Source organism: Podarcis raffonei, chromosome 18 (genome assembly GCF_027172205.1).
Source record: "Podarcis raffonei isolate rPodRaf1 chromosome 18, rPodRaf1.pri, whole genome shotgun sequence".
NCBI lineage: Eukaryota > Metazoa > Chordata > Lepidosauria > Squamata > Lacertidae > Podarcis > Podarcis raffonei.
The window spans coordinates 8,433,519-8,458,305 of record NC_070619.1 but is presented as its reverse complement, the minus strand read 5'-3'; the positions used below and the strand labels follow the sequence as shown (position 1 = coordinate 8,458,305).

General features: G+C 49.7%; 1 protein-coding gene across 6 annotated transcripts; it reads right to left on the bottom strand.

Moving 5' to 3' along the window:
• Nucleotides 1-373: 373 nt before the first annotated feature.
• On the bottom strand, nt 374-22,202 carry TLE5 (TLE family member 5, transcriptional modulator). 6 transcript variants are annotated; one of them, XM_053372280.1, is made up of 7 exons: nt 21,620-22,202; nt 17,697-17,794; nt 14,039-14,102; nt 8,201-8,245; nt 6,626-6,688; nt 5,759-5,863; nt 374-1,264 (listed from the first exon to the last, which is right to left on the bottom strand). In XM_053372280.1, the coding sequence occupies exons 1-7, from the start codon at nt 21,644-21,646 to the stop codon at nt 1,043-1,045; spliced, it is 624 nt and encodes a 207-aa protein (XP_053228255.1). In that variant the 5' UTR covers nt 21,647-22,202; the 3' UTR covers nt 374-1,042. The 6 variants fall into 6 exon arrangements, with proteins under 6 accessions (XP_053228255.1, XP_053228256.1, XP_053228257.1 ...); XM_053372281.1 differs by having other exon boundaries at nt 374-1,261; nt 21,620-22,201; XM_053372282.1 differs by having other exon boundaries at nt 5,789-5,863; nt 21,620-22,200.
• Nucleotides 22,203-24,787: the final 2,585 nt, after the last annotated feature.

The window sequence follows — 24,787 nt, the reverse complement described above, 5'->3', positions numbered from 1 at the left end:
AGTGCGGTGTAGCACAAATTGTCAGCCCACAGAGCTGATCCCGTCGAAGCACAAACTGGACAGGAAGAGCAGTTTCTCGCACACTACGAATTTTTGAGGGCGTTATTTACGGAGACCTTTCGTGGGTGCCGCAAGCGCTTGTGATGGGACACACTGGCGCCGGTGGGTCTGCACTGGTGACCCCCTGAACTTGTTGTTTATTTAATTTGCCAAGCTGCAATCCTAACCCCTTACTTGGAAGCAAGCCCTACAGAATATGATTTGCTTCTGAGTAGACCCAGTTAGGATGGCACAGTCGGTCACCTAAAACAGGGCAGTGGGTTTTTAAAACTACCAAGAAGTCTCAAAATGACTAGATGTGAAGAGGGAAAAATTTTTGGAGGGTCCTTTTCGTTGTTGGACAACCAGGACTCGGAAACTTTCACCAATCTACTGCAAAGCATTTAGCCACCCATGACGAATTCTACCTATGGCCTAATTTCCCCCCTGCTACCTGCCAGGACCGGTTGTTCTCCATTTTGTAAAACTCAAAAAAGCAGCCTCTCTCATAAAGCGGCTAGGGATGATCTCCCCTTCCATTCTGCACAAAGCCTGTTTGGACTTCTGCCATGCTAGGTGAGGAACAGGAAGCGGTTATGGGTGGCCCTGGAGCATATACAGAGTTCCCGGCAAGCCGCTGGCAGCTGGTGGTGGCAATTTTGTCGAGGGAAGCTAGCGTTCCGATGCAAGCATTCCCACACAGAAAAATCAAAATTAATCGGGGTGTGTTCACCTTCAATTCATTGTAGAGTGATCAGGATTGTGCCTCTGGGTAAAATTGCTCCGGCAACGGGGGGCTGGAATTCCAAAAAGGGGGGGGGACCCAAAAACGTTATTGCTGCAGAGATGGGCGGGGCAGGCTAAACTCCTCCCCCTGCCCCACCCCCGCCAAACAACACCATCGGATCCACCAAGCGCTAGCCGGAGTGGATACCGCAACTTTTATCGAGCTTTCCCCTTTTGTGCCACCGCCGCCCCCGGATTCCCCCCGCCGAAACCAGGTCTAATCCGACTTCTCCCCGTCGTCGTCCTGGTGGGCGTCCCCGTCGTGGCCGTTCTTGTCTTCCTTGGAGAGGTGGGCTTGCGAGCCGAGGGCGGACAGGGACAGCAGGCCGGTGCTGGCGCTGACGGCCGGGAGCGACGGGGGCTGCAGCCCCACAGGCAGCGGGGTCAACGGCAAGGCGAGAGCTTGGAGCTGGGAGAGTTGGTGAGCCTGGAGCTGCTGCTGTAGGGAAACGAGAAAGGAGAGGAAGAGGAGAGGGGACAAAGGGATGGGTGAGTGGGGCTTGCAAAGGGAGAGCGGACTGCAAGCCATCTCTGCAAAAAAATCACATTATCAGTTCTGTTCGCATGCGGGCAAAATAGAGTATTTCTACAGCAGAGGGAGCATGCTTCGTTTTTTAAAAAAAGCTCTGGGATGCGGAACCTGCGGCCTTCCAAATTCTGCCGGACTACAAAGTCCATCCTCCACAAGACCAGTTGCAGGTGATGGGAATTGTAGTACAACAACGCACAGAGCCCCCGTTCCTGGTTTGGGTGAAGCATCAGGGACGGCAAAGCTCTGGGATGCGGAACTTGCGGCCTTCCAAATTTTGCCGGACTACAAAGTCCATGCTCCATGAGCACCAGTTGCAGGTGATGGGAATTGTAGTACAACAACGCACAGAGCCCCCGTTCCTGGTTCGGGTGAAGCATCAGGGACGGCGAAGTTTTGACCCGCCACCAAGAGGGAGTTGTCGGCAGAGTGGGAAGAAAACCCGGAAGTTTGCCCCAAAGGGCGAGTTAATGGGAGGGCACCCCAACCAGACATTGAAATGAGGACTGGCCATGCACAGCAGTTGTAGCATGTTCATCAAGTGATGTGGGGTTGAGAAGGGAAAACAATGGGGAGAGGGAGGGGGAGTTAACAGGTCAAATCCGTGCCCAGGGCAGCTGTCTACCAGCTCCATCTGGTACGGAGGCTGAGACCCTCCCTGCCCGCGGACTGTCTCGCCAGAGTGGTGCATGCTCTGGTTATCTCCTGCTTGGACTACTGCAATGCACTCTATGTGGGGCTACCTTTGAAGGTGACCCAGAAACTACAACTAATCCAGAACGCAGCAGCCAGACTGGTGACTGGGAGCGGCTGCCGAGACCATATAACACTGGTCTTGAAAGACCTACATTGGCTCCCAGTACGTTTCCGAGCACAATTAAAAGTGTTTGTGCTGACCTTGAAAGCCCTAAACAGCCTCGGTCCAGTATACCTGAAGGAGCGTCTCCACCCCCATTGTTCTGCCCAGACACTGAGGTCCAGCTCCGAGGGCCTTCTGGCAGTTCCCTCCCTGCGAGAAGTGAGGTTACAGGGAACCAGGCAGAGGGCCTTCTTGGTGGTGGCACCCTCCTTGTGGAACACACTCCCAACAGATGTCAAAGAGAAAAATAACTACCAGACTTTTAGAAGACATCTGAAGGCAGCCCTATTTAGGGAAGCTTTTAATGTTTGATGTATCACAGTATTTTAATATTTTTTTGGAAGCCGCCCAGAGTGGCTGGGGAAGCCCAGCCGGATGGGCGGGGTATAAATAATAAATTATTATTATTATTATTATTATTATTATTATTATTATTATTCTCATCATTATCATCATTATCATTATCATTATTATTGGAGAATCTTGGGAAAGACCATAGCCGGCCAGAATCCCGAACAGTGACAAACTACACCGCAACACTTTGTTGCAGGTCCTACACCTTAAAGTAGCTTTGGTCTACAGGGGAAAGGAGAAACATCTCTGTTAAGAAGGTCTTGTGGTCCCTAAGAACTTGTGTTTGCAGGAGCCACTTTTAGAAACACGGGGGAGGGGGGTTACCGCCCCATAAAATACCCAAGATGCAATTTCCCCGATGAGCCAAGCGCTTGATGGCCCAATATTCCCCCATGCCAGAAGGAAGAGACTTTGCTATCCTAGGCCATTTTTCGGATTAAAAAAAATCTAAACCCTATCCAGTTTGGACCTTGGCGTTTTTCTCAGCAGCATGTGAAATACCGTATTTTTTGCTCTATAAGACTCACTTTTTCCCTCCTAAAAAGTAAGGGAAAATGTGTGTGCATCTTACAGAACGAATGCAGCTATCCCAGAAGCCAGAACAGCAAGAGGGATTGCTGCTTTCACTGCGCAGCGATCCCTCTTGCTGTTCTGGCTTCTGAGATTCAGAATATTTTTTTTCTTGTTTTCCTCCTCCAAAAACTAGGTGCGTCTTGTGGTCTGGTGCATCTTATAGAGCGAAAAATACGGTGACTTTCAAAAAAAAGCTCCACAACTTTGACCTGAGCCCCCCTCCTGGAAAAAAGCAGTAGATCACTGCCAGATTTTAATTCTGGGAGAGTTGGCCGTCGCTGGTATAACCAAATCAGTCGTTTTTTATTAAAAACTACTCTGAAAAATTTATTATTCCAAAAAATGAAACCTTCATCTGGTTGCAAATATTAAGATAATGTGCCACCAAGAACAAGTATTTCTGTAAAAAAGAAGAAGATTTAAATGAAGTCTTACTGACTACCCTGGTTTTTGTTAAAGCTATTATTGGGTGGGACAGACAAAACAGTTATTTCTCCTTTTGGGGTGCCGGTCTGGAGAGGACGTCTTCGACGGCAACTCGCAGAGGAGCGAAGGTGGGTATTTAAGGAAGATGGGAAAGGGAGAGTGGGGAGGAAACGACAGGAGTGTACTAACAAACCTGAAATTTAGGGGCCACGGGAAACTGCGCATCCCAGGGCTCCTTGCTGATGTTGTCACAGGGTGCAAGAATGCCACAAGCAAACAATCAAAGTGGTGTCAGATGCCCAGTCCGTGCTGCGTTTACACTGGGTCGCTTGTTACGTCTCTCAGCCTAGCCAACAGGCGTGGGCTCCCTGGTAGCTCCCAAGAAGTTGTTGGGCCACAAAACCCATCAAGCTTGACCACTAGGCATGCTTGCTGAGGCAGAAGGGAGTTCAACAACCGCTGGAGGCACCAGCGAGCCCTTTTAGCACTGACCTACAAGGTTGCCACGAGGATAAAATGGCTGGGAGCCATTCCCCGCGACCCAGAATAACAACATGACAAGTAACGCATAGCTCAATTCACAAGAGGTTGCCCGTTGAGCTCCTGAACGAGTCACTGTTCTGCCTTGCCTTGCCTCCGCTAAGGGAGTGGATACATGCGGCACATCAGGTGCGGCCATAGCTGTCAACTTACAGATTTGAAAATAAGGGACCAGCAGCCTCGAAAATAAGGGATCAGCAGCCAAAATAAGGGATTTTCCCAGCACAGCTAGGTTCGACTTCTGAGCCCCTCCAAGCCAAAGGCAGAAAGCCCAGCCAGCAGCCAAACGAAGCCTCAAGCGGTGGTTCCCACAGCGCAGCAACCCGGCAAAGGGGATGCAGCAAGGGAAACCACCGTCACCTCTCCGCTGGGAAGTGCTGAGCAAAGGCGAGTCACCAGGCAAGGCGGCCGATTTGATCAGCACAAGGCATGCAAGCTCCACCCCCCAGTCGTTCTTAGACTCCTTATTGGGTGAGCAACGCAGCCAAGCAACACAGTTGGAGCCTCCCTCCTCCCTGGCCGGCAGGGAGGGAGGGAGAGGAGCTGCTTCCTTTGAAACCCGGGAAATTGAAGGGACATCATCAATAAGGGACAGCAGCGGGACATGGCGCTGGGATAAGGGACTGTCCCGCCAAATAAGAGACGGTTGACAGCTATGGGTGCGGTGAGAGCAAGTGAGACACGCAAAGGGGCGACCCCCCTCGAGGGTGCCCATCATCTCCCTGCACGAGTCCCCGATTTTGGACTCTTTTCAGAGTTTGGCCCCAAGCATGACAGAGTCGTTGGGATGGCTGCTTTAGAAGCAGAGACAAATGGCGCTTGCTTCCCGGGAAAGTGAGGACCGTAGCCAACGAAGAGGCCTCCCAGAGCAGTGACTCATTCGGAAGGCAACGGATACTATCGAGGGATTCAGATTACGACTCTCAGCTGCCCCAGCCAGTATGAAACTGGGAGCGGATGGGAGCTGTACTCCAAAGCCCATGTGAGGCAAAGTTTGCTTTAAACAAGTAAACCTTTGCGGGTGTAAGAGTAGCAGATGTTCACCCATATCCGCTCCAGGTTGGAGTTACATCACAGGAATCCGGGTACAGTGGTACCTTGGTTGTCAAACTTAATCCGATCTGGGAGTCCATTTGACTCCCGGAACCATTCGAAAACCAACGCTGGGAGCTTCCTGCAGCCAATCGGAAGCCGCGCTAGACGTTCAGCTTCCGAAAAACGTCCGCAAACCGGAACACTCACTTCCGGGTTTGCGGCGTTCAGGAGCCGACCTGTTCGACAACCGAGGTACCACGGTATTAATAATAACAACCAGTGCTTTTTTCTGGAAAAAATGTTTAGGGGTGCTCTCATTTCGACTCGAGAAAACCACCATTTTGTATTTCAAATCGGGAACAATAAAGAGAGTAAACGGGCAAAAGTACAAATATTCACGAAATGTTTTGGGGTATGCGCCCCCAAGACAAAAAGCACTAATAATGATAATAAGCAATAGTGGTTTATTTGCACATTCTCTGCAAGATGCAAAAAGCACGATTCCTCCCCCCTTTTAATTATCGAAGTATGCTCTCCCCAGTCCTAGCCCAACGCTAACCACTATGATCTCCTCCCTCTCCGGGGAAGGAACGCCAATGCTCTTCCCTCCTACCCACCGCCCAGTTCCCGTACGGAACGCCACGGACCCGGATGATAGAGTTGAGTTCCGGCGCCGTCACTTGCTTGGCTCGTTCGATGGCTCCGAGGACCTGTTGTTGATGCTGGAGAAATAGAAAGCAAATAACAACAAAACCACACACATATTCCACTGGTGGGGCAGGAACAGACGGAACAGTTTAAAAGAGGGACTTGGCAGCGGTCGAGGCAAAATAAAGGCCGGAGCAAGGGTGAGATCTGCCCGGGATTTCTCGAGCTCCTACACACCCAGCCGTGTTACAAGCAGAACGTCAGGTCTTCCCAAGACGTTCACCTCTTGCTCAGGAGTAGACCGAGCCTCTGAACATCAGCAAGGAGCCCTGGGGTGTGTGTTTTCCCATGGCGCCCAAATATTTCGGTGATATCAGGCACCCCGAAATCTAACCATCCTAGAGTGCACTTTGGAGAGGAAGGCCTGGTTGTGAGCATGCAAGGAGCCCTGGGAGGTATAGTTCCCAGGGCACCCTGTTTTCCCTGCTGAGTTCTCAGGTGCTCTGGGAAATTCAATATCCCAGGAGCACTGGTGGCAGGAACACTGTTATTCAGTGTGTCGGGTATGGGGTGAAGGACAGGAGGCTTTCAGGTTGGTAGGTAGAGAAGGAATGGGGTTGATGCCCTGTCACACTCCCAGTGCTGTCACCCAGAATGTGCCAAGTCACCAAGCCCAAAAGCAAGCCGAGAGAAGTCTGCCCTCCTTAGGAAAGATGAAGCTGCTCTAGAAAGTGGTGGGGAACATCTTTGTTTTTTTCAGTGATGAAATCCAACCCTATTCTCCCTTGCCGCCCCCCCCCCCCATTTGCAAAAAAAAGAAGGGAGAGAGGAGTTACCTCTTGGGAAAGATAGGGCAACACTTGAGCACAGATCCCGTTTAACCTCTTGACAATTTCGGCCTGAAATGGAAGACAGAAAGAGTCAACGTGAAGACAGAAGGAGTCAATGTGAAGACAGAAAGGTTCAACACGAAGACAGAAGGAACGTCAATTGAAAAGATGCCAACTCGGTCTTTCAAACACCGTGGTGGCAGTGGTGCAGGTCAGGGCTGATGTGAGGTGCAGCCTAAAACATCTGGACGACACCAGTTTGGGTGGAAATGTACACTAGCCACTTTTGTGACTTAATCTCACCTCACCTATGAAGTCACAAGCCTTTGCCCTGGAATACAAGGATTGTAGACACTGGCTTGTCTTACAGGGTCATCATAAACGTTTGACGTTATAGAGGATTTGATATAAAAAATATGGGATGTGGTATATACGGTGAAACTAACGAGCGTCGTTAAGTCAGGGAAGGAAGACCACTTAATCTGTTTATTGGAAAACTGAATGCTTTCACCATCCCAGTATATTTTAAGAGAAAAGCGTGCCCCAACTGTGCATTTTAGGAGGGAAAGGGTATGCAAAAATGAGTATTTTGAGGACAAAATGCATACAAATATGCATTTGTTTCTGGGACAGAGCGAGCACTTGTTGTTTAGTCGTTTTGTAGTGTCCGCCTCTTCGTGACCCCCTGGACCAGAGCACGCCAGGCACTCCTGTCTTCCATTGCCTCCCGCAGTTTGGTCAAATTCATGCTGGTAGCTTCGAGAACACTGTCCCACCATCTCGTCTTCTGTTGTCCCCTTCTCCTTGTGCCCTCCATCTTTCCCAACATCAGGGTCTTTTCCAGGGAGGCTTCTCTTCTCATGAGGTGGCCAAAGTCTTGGAGCCTCAGCTTCAGGATCTGTCCTTCCAGTGAGCACTCAGGGCTGATTTCCTTAAGAATGGAGAGGTTGGATCTTCTTGCAGTCCATGGGACTCTCAAGAGTCTCCTCCAGCACCAGAATTCAAAAGCATCCATTCTTTGGCGATCAGCCTTCTTTATGGTCCAGCTTTCACTTCCATACATCACTACTGGGAAAACCAGAGCTTGAACTATACGGACCTTTGTTGGCAAGGTGATGTCTCTGCTTTTTAAGAAGCTGTCTAGGTTTGTCATAGCTTTTCTCCCAAGAAGCAGGCGTCTCTTAATTTCGTGGCTGCTGTCACCATCTGCAGTGATCATGGAGCCCAAGAAAGTAAAATCTCGCACTGCCTCCATTTCTTCCCCTTCTATTTGCCAGGAGGTGATGGGCCCAGTGGCCATGATCTTTGTTTTTTTGATGTTGAGCTTCAGACCATATTTTGTGCTCTCCTCTTTCACCCTCATTAAAAGGTTCTTTAATTCCTCCTCACTTTCTGCCATTAAAAATGCTAATTTTTATTTTTTTAAAAGAAACCACAGCTCAGTGCAGATCTGAGCAGGCTCCTAAGTCAAAACGGACTTGCTCCATTCTTCTAGGGAGACAACAGAGGGGCTGCTTCAGCTAATGCGGGCAGGCTGAGTTAAGGGTAAACCTCAATGAGGACTAGAAAGCTGCGTCTTACCTGTTTGTGCATTTCAATATTGAGCCCATAGGACATCTCGTAGTACTGGAAGGGGCAGAGGAGATGGAGAGGAAGAGTTAGGATTTGAGGAAGGAAAAAAGCAACAGCAAAATAGGGGAAGAATCACCTTAGCCTTCTCCTGATCCTTCGGCTATTTCAGATACACCAAGCCTGTACCTGGAAACTCCACTTTGCTACCGCAATGAGACATCCGTGAGGAAGAGTTTGCACGGATCAAGACTCCCGTATATACAGTGGTACCTCGGGTTACAGACGCTTCAGGTTACAGACTCCGCTAACCCAGAAATAGTGCTTCAGGTCAAGAACTTTGCTTCAGGATGAGTACAGAAATTGCGCAGCGGTAGGCCCCATTAGCGAAAGTGGTGCTTCAGGTTAAGAACAGTTTCAGGTTAAGTACGGACCTCTGGAACGAATTAAGTACTTAACCTGAGGTACCACTGTAATATAGATAACCACACAGCAGACCTTTGTGTGTCTTTGTTTTGTTTTTAACTAGGCTAACGGTAGCAAATCATAGCAGCAGCAGCAGCGAACGATAAATTCATTCGGCCGGAAGGTATTTGTTCCGCTGGCAAAATGTTTTGGCGCCGTTAAGAATTGTGGAGTTGGAAGGGGACACCCCCCCCCCAAAGATCATCTAGCCCATGAGTAGGCAAACTAAGGCCCGGGGGCCAAATCTGGCCCAATCGCCTTCTAAATCCGGCCCGCGGACGGTCCGGGAATCAGCATGTTTTTCCATGAGTAGAATGTGCCCTTTGATTTAAATTGCACCTCTGGGTTATTTGTGGGGCCTGCCTGGTGTTGTTACATGAGTAGAACGTGTGCTTTTATTTAAAATGCATCTCTGGGTTATTTGTGGGGCATAGGAATTCGTTCATTTTTTCCCTTCCAAAATATAGTCCGGCCCCCCACAAGGTCTGAGGGACAGTGGACCGGCCCCCTGCTGAAAACATTTGCTGACCCCTGAGTAGCCCATGGGTAGGCAAACTAAGGCCCGGGGGCCGGATCCAGCCCAATCACCTTCTAAATTCAGCCTGCAGACGGCCAGCATGTTTCTACATGAGTAGAATGTGTGCTTTTATTTAAAATGCATCTCTGGGTTATTTGTGGGGCCTGCTTGGTGTTTTCTTATATGAGGAGAATGTGTGCTTTTATTTAAAATGCATCTCTGGGTTATTTGTGGGGCATAGGAATTTGTTCACTATTTTTTTCCAAAATACAGTCCGGCCTCCCACAAGGTCTGAGGGACAGTGGACCGGCCCTCGGCTGAAAAAGTTTGCTGACCCCTGATATTCTAGCCCAAACCCTTGCGATGCAGGAGTCATAGCCGAAGACAGACAACCTCTGCTTACAAAACTCAAAGGGATATGAGTCCACCACGTCTTGAGGAAGCCTGTTCCACTGGTGATTGGCACTTATCTCCAGAAAGCTCTCCCTAACGTTTTGTTGCAATCTCCCTCTCTTGCAATTTGAACCCGTAGCTTCGGGGCCTGCCCTTTGGAGAAGCAGAAAAGAAGCTTACTCCCCTCTTCCCTTCAGATATTTGAAGCTGGGCTCTCCTTTCTCCTCTCAGTCTCTCCTTTCCCAGGCTAAACATACCCAGCTGCTTCAACTGTTCCTCATCAGGCTCGGCTCCTAGACTCAACTTTCCAGCTTGTCGATATCCATCGTATAGGCAAAGGTAAAGGGCCCCCTGACCATTAGGTCCAGTCGTGGCCGACTCTGGGGTTGCGGCGCTCATCTCGCTTTATTGGCCGAGGGAGCCGGTGTACAGCTTCTGGGTCATGTGGCCAGCAGGACTAAGCCGCTTCTGGCGAACCAAAGCAGCGCACGGAAACGCCGTTTACCTTCCCGCCGGAGTGGTACCTATTTATCTACTTGCACTTTGACGTGCTTTTGAACTGCTAGGTGGGCAGGAGCAGGGACCGAGCAACGGGAGCTCACCCCGTCACGGGGATTCTAACCACCAACCTTCTGATCGGCAAGTCCTAGGTTCTGTGGTTTAGACCACAGCGCCACCCGCGTCCCATTTAGGAAGAGTTAAAAGGTAAAGGGGCCCCTGACCATTAGGTCCAGTCATGGCCGACTCTGGGTTTGCGGCGCTCATCTTGCTTTATTGGCCGAGGGAGCCAGCGTACAGCTTCCGGGTCATGTGGCCAGCAGGACTAAGCTGCTTCTGGTGAACCAGAGCAGCGCACGGAAACGCCGTTTACCTTCCCACCGGAGTGGTACCTATTTATCTACTTGTGCTGGTATGCTTTCGAACTGCTAGGTTGGGCAGGAGCAGGGACCGAGCAACGGGAGCTCACCCCGCCATTGCGGGGATTCGAACCGCCGACCTTCAGATCGGCAAGTCCTAGGCTCTGAGGTTTAACCCACAGCGCCACCATCTTATACTGGACAGCTTTTAACTTCTTTGCAGTTCTATGGTGGCGCTTGTAGATCCTTCACTACCACCACAAATTTGCTCCAGGGGATGCTCTGGAATAGGTTTTTTGAGGGGGCACATAGAGGGCATCCAGACGTCCCAGTGCGCAAGTGGATTTGCCGGTCAAGCTTTTAATGACACAATCGCATTTTATTTTTTTGGTGGGGAGGGTGTTCTTCGAAACCACATTGCGAGGGCAGCCGTCCTCTTAAAGGAGGCGAATGGGGGGGAAAAATCCCAAGCGAATCCAATCCCACCTTCATGAGGACTAGGAGATTTTTCAAAAAGGCAAAAACGCAGATTCCTTTTTTGCAGCTTCTATGCAGCCTTTGCACAGAATCCTGCTGCACATGGAATCAGTTGGTGGTTTGGCTTTTTTCCCTATTCTTTTCTTCGTTCTCGCCGCCTCCACCTCCCTTTCTATAGCTGATAGTTTCCTGGGAGATATGGATAATTCATCTCCCTCTTATCTCGGCGTTCCAGGGGAAGCGCCGAAGCACAGCTTGAGCTCTGGAAATCTTTTCAGCCGCCCTTAATGACACCTTGGCGGAGGGAAACAAAAAACCATCGAACTGGAATCACAAACACATGCACACACGGCCAGGGACCTTAAACCTGCTGGGCCCACCCTAGCCCAGAATATTCCCAATCCGCTCAGCCTAAATCACGCTAATTGAAAGCCCTAAACGGCCTCGGTCCTGTATACCTGAAAGAGCGTCTCCATCCCCATCATCCAGCCCGGACACTGAGGTCCAGCTCCGAGGGCCTTCTGGCGGTTCCCTCCCTGCGAGAAGTGAGGTTACAGGGAACCAGGCACAGGGCCTTCTCGGTGGTGGCGCCCGCCCTGTGGAACGCCCTCCCATCAGATGTCAAGGAAATAAGCAGCTATCTTCTCTTTAAAAGACATCTGAAGGCAGCCCTGTTCAGGGAAGTTTTTAATATTTAACGCTGTATTGTTTTTAACACTTGATTGGGAGCCGCCCAGAGTGACTGGGGAAACCGTTTTGCAAACCAAAGTGCCAATTCGGGGCGCTGAATGAAAATTCCACCCTGAGAGGTCCCACCAAACATTGCCCCATATGCTCTCTAAGTTTCTAGTCCTTAAGACTAGAAATCCAATGCTTATATCTCTCCTACCTGCCAAATTTGACCCTGCTTCCCTTGATTGTGATTTTATGTAAACTGTGTTACTTTTATTGTTAGCCGCTCTGAGCCCGGCTTTGGCTGGGGAGGGCGGGATATAAATAAATTATTATTATTACTATTATTATCATTATTACTACTACCGTGGTACCTCGGGTTAAGTACTTAATTCGTTCCGGAGGTCCGTTCTTAACCTGAAACTGTTCTTAACCTGAAGCACCACTTTAGCTAATGGGGCCTCCTGCTGCCGCTGCACCGCCGGAGCATGATTTCTGTTCTCATCCTGAAGCAAAGTTCTTAACCTGAAGCACTATTTCTGGGTTAGCCGAGTCTGTAACCTGAAGCGTATGTAACCCGAGGTACCACTGTATTATTGTTATTCGATAGCCAATTTGTCCTTCGGGGGGGGGGGGGTGTTGGCGGATAACCTTTCATTTTCAGTAACACTCTTCCAATAAACGACAAATCAATCCAAATTACAATAATAATACCCCAATTATATATTCAAATTATAAAAATTTTCTTGGGACTTCCCATGTTCCAGATGTCCAAGAGATAATCTTCCTCATTCACCTCTCTGCATTTTGGGTATTTTTCAAATTCAAAACTAATTATTATCCATCCTTTTAAGAACCTGCTCATATCAAGACCTAATCCCCGCCTCAGGGAAAGGGGACTCACAGGTCCAGGAACTCTGCTTCGCGCCCCAAGTGCTTTGCCTGACCGGAAATGTTGTCATGGAACCCCATAATCGTAGAATTGGAAGGTACCCCAGGAGGTCATCCAGCCCAACCCCCTTGCAAGGCAGGAATCTTTGGCCCAATGTGGGACTAGAACCCACAGCCCTTAGATTAACAAGTCTACTAGAATTCTGATCGTTTAGAGGTCCCAGGCCCTAAGGAAGTCAGACTATCCTCCACCAGGGCCAGGGCCTTCTCAGTGATGGCTCCGACCTGGTGGAATGCTCTGTCCCAGGAGACCAGGGCCCTGCAGGATTTAACCTCCTTCCGCAGGGACTGTAAGACAGAGCTATTCCGCCTGGCCTTTAATCTGAATTCAGCCTGATCTTTTATTTCCCTTCTCTTCCCTCCCCCTCCCCTTTATGAAGATCACCCGCTCTGAGACCCCACAGCTAATTCTCCCCCGGTCTCCTCACTGGCCCAAGTAGGACCAATTCAGCCAGCTAGCCCTGGGGATTATCTATGCTTATTTGATGGATTTCCCCTAAACTGATTTCTGAACTTTGAATTTTATTGTTATTCAGGGCACCTAACACCAGTCAAGGGACACGGGTGGCGCTGTGGGTTAAACCACAGAGCCTAGGGCTTGCTGATCAGAAGTTGGTGGTTCGAATCCCCGCGATGGGGTGAGCTCCCGTTGCTCGGTCCCTGCTCCTGCCAACCTAGCAGTTCGAAAGCACGTCAAAGTGCAAGTAGATAAACAGGTACCGCTCCGGCGGGAAGGTAAACGGCGCTTACGCGCGCTGCTCTGTTTCGCCAGAAGTGGCTTAGTCATGCCGGCCACATGACCCGGAAGCTGTACGCCGGCTCCCTCGGCCAATAAAGTGAGATGAGCGCCGCAACCCCAGAGTCGGTCATGACTGGACCTAATGGTCAGGGGTCCCTTTACTTAACACCAGTCAAATTACAATAAAAATTATTTTTAAAAAACCCCAATTTAAAATACAGGTTAAAATATAATTTAAAATGCAGCCTCATTTTAATAGTATCCCATAGATCAAAACCATAAGGGTCAGAGTGAGTCCAAACCAAAGGCCAGGCGGAACAGCTCTGTCTTGCAGGCCCTGTGGAAAGATGTCAAGTCCCTCAGGGCCCTAGTCTCTTGTGACAGAGCGTTCCACCAAGTCGGGGCCAGTACTGAAAAGGCCCTGGCCCTAGTTGAGACCAATCTAACCCCCTTGCGACTTGGGACCTCCAGAGGGTAATCATCCGTGGTACATGGCTCCTGCTTGGCACTGCGGAAGCCCCACACCCGACCCAAAAAGGCATCTCTTGTGAGGAGAGCTGGTTCTGTCTGAAACCCCAGCCAGCTTTGACAATACAATGGGACCTGTATTTTTCTGAGCTTTGCAAGGCAAGAAGGAGTCAAAGGCTCTTCAACCTCAGCTAGTTTCAAAACGGTGTTGCCCCACCAGGGCCTTGATCTTGTGTCCGTCCCCACAACCCCCCTTGCGGCTTTGCCGTCTCCCGCCCCAGCGAGCGCCCGGCCGCGAGTGCGAAACTTACCATCACGTAGTGGCGCTGCATCTCAGACTTTTCGCTGGCGAGCTTGTCGCATTCCAACTTCAGGCTGCCGGTCGGGTTGGGGGGGGGGAAATGAGCGCAATGGAGGAACGAGAGGGGGGAGAGAAAGAGAGATAATAATGATAATAATAATTTATTATTTATACCCCGCTCATCTGGCTGGGTTTCCCCAGCCACTCTGGGCAGCTTCCAACAAAACACTAAAAAAGAATAACCTATTAAACATTAAAAGCTTCCCTAAACATCATTGAAAAAGGGACACGGGTGGCGCTGTGGGTTAAACCACAGAACCTAGGACTTGCCGATCAGAAGGTCAGCGGTTCGAATCCCCGCAACGGGGTGAGCTCCCGTTGCTCAGTCCCTGCTCCTGCCAACATAGCAGTTCAAAAGCACATCAAAGTGCAAGTAGATAAACAGGTACCACTCCAGCAGGCAGGTAAACGGCGTTTCCGTGCGCTGCTCTGGTTCGCCAGAAGCGGCTTAGTCCTGCTGGCCACATGACCCGGAAGCTGAATGCCGGCTCCCTCGGCCAGTAAAGCGAGATGAGCGCCGCAACCCCAGAGTCGGTCACGACTGGACCTAACGGTCAGGGGTCCCTTTACCTTTAAACATCATTGCTAAGAGGAAGAACGACACCACACCTTTTACATCTAAGAATGGACATCCTATAAAATATCACCTTGACCCGCCTTCCGGAATCCCTACTCTCAGGTCGTTTTCCCCCGCCTGGTTTTTAGACAGCGGTGCTGCTCTGAGCTCCCAAATCATGCTGTTGATATAGCAATTGAGGGCCGCCTGGAGGGGAGACTTTTCCACCCTGAGGGCCGGATTGCTTCCTCGGCAACCTTCCAGGGGCCGCCTGCCAATAGCAGACGGGGCCAGAAGCCAAAATGTGTGGGGCAATGAGTAACCAGAAGTTTTTACATTAGGATTTACAGTTACCAATATACCAAAGGAGCAGAAAAGACTTTTTATGTATGGAACTCTTTGGAGAAAAACAATGACAAACCTAGACAGTATCTTAAAAAGCAGAGACATCACTTTGCCGACAAAGGTCCGTATAGTAAAAGCTATGGTTTTCCCAGTAGTGATATATGGAAGTGAGAGCTGGACCATCAAGAAGGCTGATCACCAAAGAATGGATGCTTTTGAATTCTGGTGCTGGAGGAGATTCTTGAGAGTCCCATGGACTGCAAAAAGATCAAACCTCTCCATTCGGAAGGAAATCAGCCCTGAGTGCTCACTGGAAGGACAGATCCTGAAGCTGAGGCTCCAAGACTTTGGCCACCTCATGAGAAGAGAAGACTCCCTGGAAAAGACCCTGATGTTGGGAAAGATGGAGGGCACAAGGAGAAGGGGACGACAGAGGACGAGATGGTGGGACAGTGTTCTCGAAGCTACTAACATGAGTTTGACCAAACTGCGGGAGGCAGTGGAAGACAGGAGGGCCTGGCGTGCTCTGGTCCAGGGGGTCACGAAGAGGCGAACAACAACAAAATGTACAGAACAACAGCAGCCCGGATGCTACTAGCCCCGACATGAAAAGAAAATAAGAGAAAAATGGCAAACTAAGCTGATGGACTATGCCGAGATGTCAAAACTGACGGGAAAACTCAGAAACCAGGAAATGTAAAGAAAAAGAGGGTACCTTTTATCATATGTGGTGGACTTGTCCCAAAGTGAAAGACTTCTGGGAGAAGATTTATAATGAATTGAAGAAAAAGTTGAAATATACATTTATTAAGAAAGCAGAGGCCTTTCTTCTTGGAATAACAGGTTTGGAATTGCCCAAGAAAGATGTTAAGATTGTTTTTGTATGCCACAACTGCAGCTAGAATTTTGTTAGCTAAGAATTGGAAAACACAAGAAGTCCCAACAGTGGAGGAATGGCAGATGAAGATGATGGACTTTTCGGAGCTAGCCGACCTGACCGGAAGAATCTGCGACCAGAAGGAGGAGTACCAGGAAGAACGGATGAAATTCAAAGACAATTTAGTTAAATATGCTAAGATAACTTAATTGGAAAACTTGCAAATACCAGATAGGCTTAGGACTTAAAATGTGATGTTAGAGAATAAAATGTTTCAAGTTAAAAGGAAAAGGAAGAAAGACTGTTACTTTTATGAGAAAATTGGTTTGGGAAAACTGTTACAATGATATACAATGAAACTCAGCCAGGAGGATTTGAGGAAGTCATTTAACAATGTTACTAAGATTACGCACAGTTAAGATTTATGTTTGTTTGTTTAAAATATTTGGAAAATCAATAAAAAAATTTGGGGGGGAAAGAAAGCCCAGAAACCAAGAGGATAAAAAACACAAGGGGAGAAATTATAAGTTATTTAGGAGGCCATTTTAAGCTGATGGAGATGAGAGCAGGGTTTTGATTTCACTTGTAGCGCGGGAATTATTATGGAGAATACGGTTTGGCACAAAAATGGGATGAGTATGGATGGATATGCTGTTATAGATGTTTATAGGACCCTCGTACCTATGGGACTGCCTCTCCCGGTCTGCCCCACGGAGAGCCTCAAGGTCCATAAATGGCAACACCCTAGTGGTCCCGGGCCCTATGGAAGTTAGATTGGCTTCAACCAGAGCCAGGGCCTTTTCAACTCTGGCTCCGGCCTGGTGGAACGCTCTGTCTCATGAGACCAGGGCCCTGCAGGATCTGATTTCTTTCCGCAGGGCCTGTGAGACAGAGTTGTTCCGCCTGGCCTTTGGCTTGGAGCCAATTTGATTCCCTCCCTCTCTTTCTTTTTCCTGCAATGAGGCTGCATTTTAATGTTTCAATATTTTAATGTTGTATTTTACTCTTGTTTTAAAGTTGTATTCATTCAACTTGTTTTTATTATTGCTTGTTAGCCGCCCTGAGCCCAGCCTTGGCTGCGGAAGGCGGGGTATAAATAAAAATTATGATTATTATTAAAACAAGATTCCAATTTTTTTTCGGGGGGGGGGTAGTCCCGAGATTCAGAGAATCTCTTTATATAGATATGTGTTTTCTTTTCGTTTTGTTTGTTTTTCTGTACTTTGCATTTGTAAAATCAACGAAAGCGATCCCAAAATAAATAAATAAATCCATTTCAACCATCGCTGGCTGGTTCCTCCACGGACATCTCAATCGATCATCCATCAAGGGATGGATGTGGAATAGGTAGAAGGACACAGTCTAAGTTGGGGGTGTGTGGCTTAGGAAGAGGGGTGTGGCTTGGGGAGAATTGCAGGGGGCCTGATCGTGGGGTCCAGAGGGCCACATTTAGGCCTCGGGGCTGAGGCTCCTCATCTCTCCCATGATTTATTTATTTTTTGAAAAAACTGAAATAACCATTAATAAGAACTACCGTATTTTTTGCTCTATAAGACTCACTTTTCCCCTCCTAAAAAGTAAGGGGAAATGTGTGCGCGCCTTATGGAGCGAATGCAGGCTGCGCAGCTATCCCAGAAGCCAGAACAGCAAGAGGGATTGCTGCTTTCACTGTGCAGTGATCCCTCTTGCTGTTCTGGCTTCTGAGATTCAGAATATTTTTTTTCTTGTTTTCCTCCTCCAAAAACTAGGTGCGTCTTGTGGTCTGGTGAGTCTTATAGAGCGAAAAATACGGTAGGCGTTTTCCGCGAAGGGAGTTAAAAGGAAACTTGCCTGTGGTACTGAGCTTGCAGCAGCTGAAATTCATCCTTAATCCGGTCACAGGAATCTGACGTTGTGAACTTCAGTTGCTGGGGCAAGTGCGATGAACCCTGGAATATAACCATTATTTTAACCATTTGACAACGGCAGAGATGGGTAACAGGCAAGCTTGGAAAAGGACCTCCCCATCTTCCTTTCTTAACCCGAGGAACGAAAACGGGGGACATAATTAGGCGCTGAATTCTCTCCTCGTCGCCAGGCAGGTTTCTTGCCCAGCCATCACACAAGGGGAGGTGGATATAGTGCTGCTGGGAATGCGTGACGTCACTGGCACAGACCAGTAGGTGCTGATTCCAGATTTGGAACTCCAAATCGGTGGAGGTCGTTTCCACCCCATCAAATTTGATGGTGTCTGAGTACTGTGAACAACGGCAGTAGTGAATATTTGCTACGTACTGTTAAAAATCTTGCGATTCTTCCACAGCAAAGAGGCCACACTATAGATATAATGCATTGTATAATGCACTGCTTGCAAGAGCCAGGATGTTGTAGCAGCGAGCGTTCCGGACTATTCTCTGGGAAACCAGGTTTGAATCCCCACTCGGGTGGTGACTTCAGACCCTCAACCTAACCTACCTGACAGGGTTGTTGCGGGGATAAAATGAGAAGCATGCAGGCCACCTAGAGCTCCTTGGACGAAAGTTGGGATATAAATGCAACTACTATGTGGGTGGCGCTGTGGTCTAAACCACAGAGCCTAGGGCTTGCCGATCGGAAGGTCGGCGGTTCGAATCCCCGCAATGACAGGGTGAGCTCCCGTTGCTCAGTCCCTGCTCCTGCCAACCTAGCAGTTCGAAAGCACGTCAAAGTGCAAGTAGATAAATAGGTACCGCTCCGGCGGGAAGGTAAACGGCGTTTCCGTGCGCTGCTCTGGTTCGCCAGAAGCGGCTTAGTCCTGCTGGCCACATGACCCGGAAGCTGTACGCCAGCTCCCTCGGCCAGTAAAGCGAGATGAGCGCCGCAACCCCAGAGTCGGTCACGACTGGACCTAACGGTCAGGGGTCCCTTTACCTTTACCATCCAAAGCTGTGATTGTGCGATCCCAGGAAGCTGGCTGGTCACTGCAGGAGCCGATTCCGGGAGGAGGGGGTGCTGGATGTAGTGGGGGGGGTCCTTCACACACAGCAGATTGTGTGTTCAGACCCCCCCCCCGTATTTTACTTCATTTTGAAAAAGCGTTCGCACGGAAATCTAGTTCATCAGGATGAGGACTGCAGCCTGGCTTGCTAGCTTTCTACAGGAGAGGAGCCTGGTTTTATTTTGCCAGAATGTTGAGGGGACTCAAACCTGCTGTGCTTTGATAAGGGGTGTGTGGAACCTTGCAATATTGATCCGATCTCCTGCCTTTCAAGGCTTCACCCCGGAACCTTTAGATCCAGATATTTTGGATATTTTAATTGCATTTGTCTCCCTTTTCCTTCTCAAAGGAGCTCAGGGTGGCAAACAGGTTTTTCTCCCCCTTCCTCATTTAATCCCAAGCAACAGTGCTGAGAGGTGAGGGACATGGGTGGTGCTGTGGGTTAAACCACAGAGCCTAGGATTTGCCGATCAGAAGGTCGGCGGTTCGAATCCCCGTGACGGGGTGAGCTCCCGTTGCTTGGTCCCTGCTCCTGCCAACCTAGCAGTTCGAAAGCACGTCAAAGTGCAAGTAGATAAATAGATACCACTCCAGCGGGAAGGTAAACGGTGTTTCCGTGCACTGCTCTGGTTCGCCAGAAGCGGCTTAGTCCTGCTGGCCACATGACCCGGAAGCTGTACGCCGGCTCCCTCGGCCAGTAAAGCGAGATGAGCGCTGCAACCCCAGAGTCAGTCATGACTGGACCTAATGGCCAGGGGCCCCTTTACCTTTACCTTAACAGTGCTGAGAAGGAGTGACCGGCCAACAAGGTCACTGAGAGAGAGAATCATAGAATCATAGAGTTGGAAGAGAGCACAAGGGCCATCGAGTCCAACCCCCTGCCAAGCAGGAAACACCATCAGAGCACTCCTGACATATGGTTGTCAAGCCTCTGCTTAAAGACCTCCAAAGAAGGAGACTCCACCACACTCCTTGGCAGCAAATTCCACTGTCAAACAGCTCTTACTGTCAGGAAGTTCTTCCTAATGTTTAGGTGGAATCTTCTTTCTTGTAGTTTGGATCCATTGCTCCGTGTCCGCTTCTCTGGAGCAGCAGAAAACAACCTTTCTCCCTCCTCTATGTGACATTCTTTTATATAGTTGAACATGGCTATCATATCACCCCTTAACCTCCTCTTCTCCAGGCTAAACATGCCCAGCTCCCTTAGCCGTTCCTCATAAGGCATCGTTTCCAGGCCTTTGACCATTTTGGTTGCCCTCCTCTGGACACGTTCCAGTTTGTCAGTGTCCTTCCTGAACTGTGGTGCCCAGAACTGGACACAGTACTCCAGGTGAGGTCTGACCAGAGCAGAATACAGTGGCACTATTACTTCCCTTGATCTAGATGCTATACTCCTATTGAGAGAGAGAGCGCTTCCTGCCTGAGTGGGAGAATTCGAACCCTGGTCTCTCCCCAGGTCGCAGCCCTGATGCTCTAACCACAACTTCACAAATAACCACCATATAACTATTTCACCGCCCTTCATTCAGTCTTGGGATAAACTCACAGCTTTGTTTGTTTGTTAGAAAACAAAACAAAACCCCGCTTTTAAAAATCACCTAATGTTGCAAATCGCCTTGAGGAAATGAGTAAATCAAGGGCGATAATAATAATGATGATAATAATATTAACTTATTTGCTATGCAACCCTTCACCCTAAGGTGTGTGTGTGTGTGTGTGTGTGTGTGTGTGTAACAGCACTAAAAACAACCCACTCACCAGATCCCTCTCTACCCTCCTTCGAGGGGACCCCTCCCTCATTTCTCAAGGCACTCCAATGGGTCACCACCCCCACAACTGCACCCTAACGAACCCCCCTCCAGTTGCTCCACTTCCTGGGCCAAAAGCCAGCCTGGAAACTTTCTCTCCCCTGTCGCCAACCCCCCCTCCCCCCAGCCCTGGACACGTGCAGGAGGAAGGGGACAGCCTCTCCCCTTTCTCACATCTGGCTGGGGAGGTTCCCTTGAACACCCCAACCCTCCCCAAGCACCCCAACCTCCTCCTTCCCTCCCTCTTCCCCCCTAATCTTCCCCCTATTCTCCTTGACACCCAAACCCCTCCCTGGCACCCCAAACCCCTCACACCTCCCCCAAATTCCCCCTCTGGGCCCCCCAACCTCTTCCTCCCTCCTTGCTCTCTTTACAACCGGTTGCCCTTCCGCCTGGCGCCCCGATCCTCCCTTCTGGGCACCCCAATCCTTCCCCCTTTCCTTAGCACCCCAAACCCGTCCTTCCTTCTCTGGGCACCCCAATCCTGTACGCCGACACCTCAAACTTCCCAAATTTCCTTCCCTGGCACCCCAACCCCTCCTAATCTCCCCTTTGCACCCCACCCCTTTCCGACACCCCAATCGTGGCCCCCCTCTTTCCCATAGCACCCTACTCCTCTCCTCTCCCGGCACCCAAGCCCCCTCCTTCCTTCCTTCTCCGGGAACCCCAACCCCCTCCTCCCTTGGACCGCAACACCCCCCCCCTCTGGGTACCCCAATCCTTCCCCTTTCCTTAGCACCCCAAACCCGTCCTTCCTTCTCTGGGCACCCCGATCCTCTACCCCGACACCTCAAACTCCCCAAATTTCCATCCCCGGCAACCCAACCCCCTCCTAATCTCCTCTCCTCCCTCGACCCCTCCTCAGCACCCAACCCCTCCCCCTCTGGCACCCCGCCCTTTCCCTCTCCCGGACGGGCACCCCAATCCCTCGAGCCCCCGCCCTCTTTGCACCCAACTCCCCTGCCCCCCGCTTCTCCCCCCCCCCTCACCGAGTGCCGGCTTTGAGGAAACATCATGTCAGGCCCCGATCCGAAGCGCAGGGCGGCGGCGGCGGCGGATGCGGAGCGCGCTTCCTCCCGCTTGCGCCAAAGGCGTCCGCAAAACAGGCCCGGAGAGCGCGCCCTCGCTTTCCTTTCCCCCTGGCTTTTCTGGGCTGATCCGGCGGCTCCTTCCTCCGCAAGCGGCAGCTCCGGAGGGGGAAAGAAGAAGGGGAGGAAAAAGAGGAGAAAAACACCCCCAAAACCTCGCGAGGCGCACGGCCTCCTTGCTTTTTGCGCCTGGGAAGCAGGGCCCCGGTGATGCGTCCTTGGCGAGGTTTGGCGAGCTTGGGCGCAGACGCACACGCGCGCTCCTCTCTCTGCGCTCCTTTCCACTCCCGATCTCGCTCCTCCTCTCGCTCTGGGTCTTGCTCCCGCTCTCCCTCGGCTCCGGATGCGACCCTCCCCGCGGACTCCGGCCTGGCCCCAGCCGAAAAGGAGACGGACACCCGTGCGCGCCGCTCCGCCTTCCCCCAGCTATTGTTTAATGGCGGCTGCGGAGGCGCCTCTCCTCTCCTGCGGCTGAGCGCCAGCACCACCTGCCGTCGGGACGCGGCAGCTCCGAGGGAAGGCGCGCACACGCCACCCACAGCAACACCCCAAAAATACGCCCCCCCCCAGAAAACCCCATCACCCCGCCAGCCATGGATGGATGTGCGGGGATAGGGCGCTAGGAGGAGAGGGTCGGGGTGCTAAGGGAAAGAAAAGCTTGGAGAGGCAGCAGCGATATTCTGTTGTGTTGTGTTATTATTATTATTATTATTATTATTATTATTATTATTATTATTAATTTATTATTACCACCACTTTTAACTATCTGCTTTTCTCTATCTCTTCTTTAAGTCTTATGTGCCTTATTTTATCCCCATGTTTGTATCTTATGCTAGTCTGTGACCGTAATAAAGTTTGCAATAATAAGAATAATAATAATAATTTTTTAGTGTGAGTTATAACCACTTTTAACTATTTGCTTTTCTCCATCTCTTCTTTAAGTCAAAGCCTTATTTTATCTCCATGTTTATACCTTATGCTAGTCTGTGACCATAATAAAGTTTGTTTGTTTTTGTTTTTGGAAGATAATCTTTATTGATTGTATGATTACATACTCCGCCTATACACATTACTTTACATTTACTCCTAAGAGTTGACTTCCTTCTTCTGGCTTTGTAATGCTGGATTAATAATAATAATAATTTTACGTGAGTTATAACCACTTCTAACTATTTGCTTTTATCCGTCTCTTCTTTAAGTCTTGTGTACCTTATTTTATTTCCATGTTTGTATCTTAGGCTAGTCTGTGACTGTAATAAAGTTTGTAATTTATTATTATTATTATTACAGTGGTACCTTGGGTTAAGTACTTAATTTGTTCCGGAGGTCCCTTCTTAACCTGAAACTGTTCTTAACTTGAAGCACCACTTTAGAGAGTTTGGATTTGATATCCCGCCTTTCACTCCCTTTAAGGAGTCTCAAAGCGGCTAACACTCTCCTTTCCCTTCCTCCCCCACAACAAACACTCTGTGAGGTGAGTGGGGCTGAGAGACTTCAGAGAAGTGTGACTGGCTCAAGATCACCCAGCAGCTGCATGTGGAGGAGCGGGGAAGCGAACCCAGTTCACCAGATTACGAGACTACCGCTCTTAACCACTACACCACACTGGCTCTTTAGCTAATGGGGCCTCCTGCTGCCGCCGTGCCGCCGTAGCATGATTTCTGTTCTCATCCTGAAGCAAAGTTCTTAACCTGAAGCACTATTTCTGGGTTAGCGGAGTCTGTAACCTGAAGCGTATATAACCTGAAGCGTATGTAACCCGAGGTACCACTGTATTATTATTATTATAATTATTATTAGACTGGGAGAGCGAACACCTGCTACAGGTGCAGGCAGGATACTGAGGACTGGAACCTTGTTTTGCATGTTTTTTTGGGAGGTAATGCCAGCCCTTCATCCGATACAAAATGAGATCGCAAGAATGCATAATGGAACAAATTCAAGAATGAAAACAAACCAGTAACACACACACACACCCCTCCAGGAAACACATCTAAAAGGCCACAGTTATGTAACAAAGAAGGGACGCGGGTGGCGCTGTGGGTTAAACCACAGAGCCTAGGGCTTGCCGATCAGAAGGTCAGTGGTTCGATTCCCCGCAATGACGGGGTGAGCTCCCATTGCTCGGTCCCTGCTCCTGCCAACCTAGCAGTTCGAAAGCACGTCAAAGTGCAAGTAGATAAATAGGTACCACTCCAGCAGGAAGGCAAACGGCGTTTCCGTGTGCTTCTCTGGTTCACCAGAAGCGGCTTAGTCCTGCTGGCCACATACCCGGAAGCTGTACGCCGGCTCCCTCAGCCAATAAAGAGAGATTAGCGCCGCAACCCCAGAGTTGGCCACGACTGGACCTAATGGTCAGGGGGCCCTTTACTTTTGCCTATGTAACGAAGGTGGCCGACGAGCCTATCTGGGGAGAGCATTCCACAAATGGGAAGCCACTCTCAGGGCTGTGGGTTTGAGCCCCATGCTGAGCAAAAGATTCCTCCATTGCAGCGGGTTTTATTATAGGGTCCTTGTTGTACCTTCCAACTCTTATTATTTTATGAATTGGTGCCTTAATTTTGATTCATATTTTTCTCTTACCTCCCGGCCCCTCCCTTTTTTTTCCAATCTCCAGTTATCCACCTAAGTAATAATAATAATAATAATAATAATTTATTATTTATACCCCGCCCATCTGGCTGAGTTTCCGCAGCTACTCTGGGCGGCTCTCAATCAAGTGCTAAAAACAGTACAGCGTTAAATATTAAAAACTTCCCAGAACAGGGCTGCCTTCAGATGTCTTTTAAAAATAGGATAGCTGCTTATTTCCTTCACATCTGAAGGGAGGGCGTTCCACAGGGCGGGCGCCACCACCAAGAAGGCCCTCTGTCTGGTTCCCTGTAACCTCACTTCTCACAATGAGGGAACCGCCAGAAGGCCCTCGGTGCTGGATCTTAGTATCCGGGCTGAACGATGGGGGTGGAGACGCTCCTTCAGGTATACAGGACGGAGGCCGTTTAGGGCTTTAAAGGTCAGCACCAACACTATGAATCGTGCTCGGAAATGTACTGGGAGCCAATGTAGGTC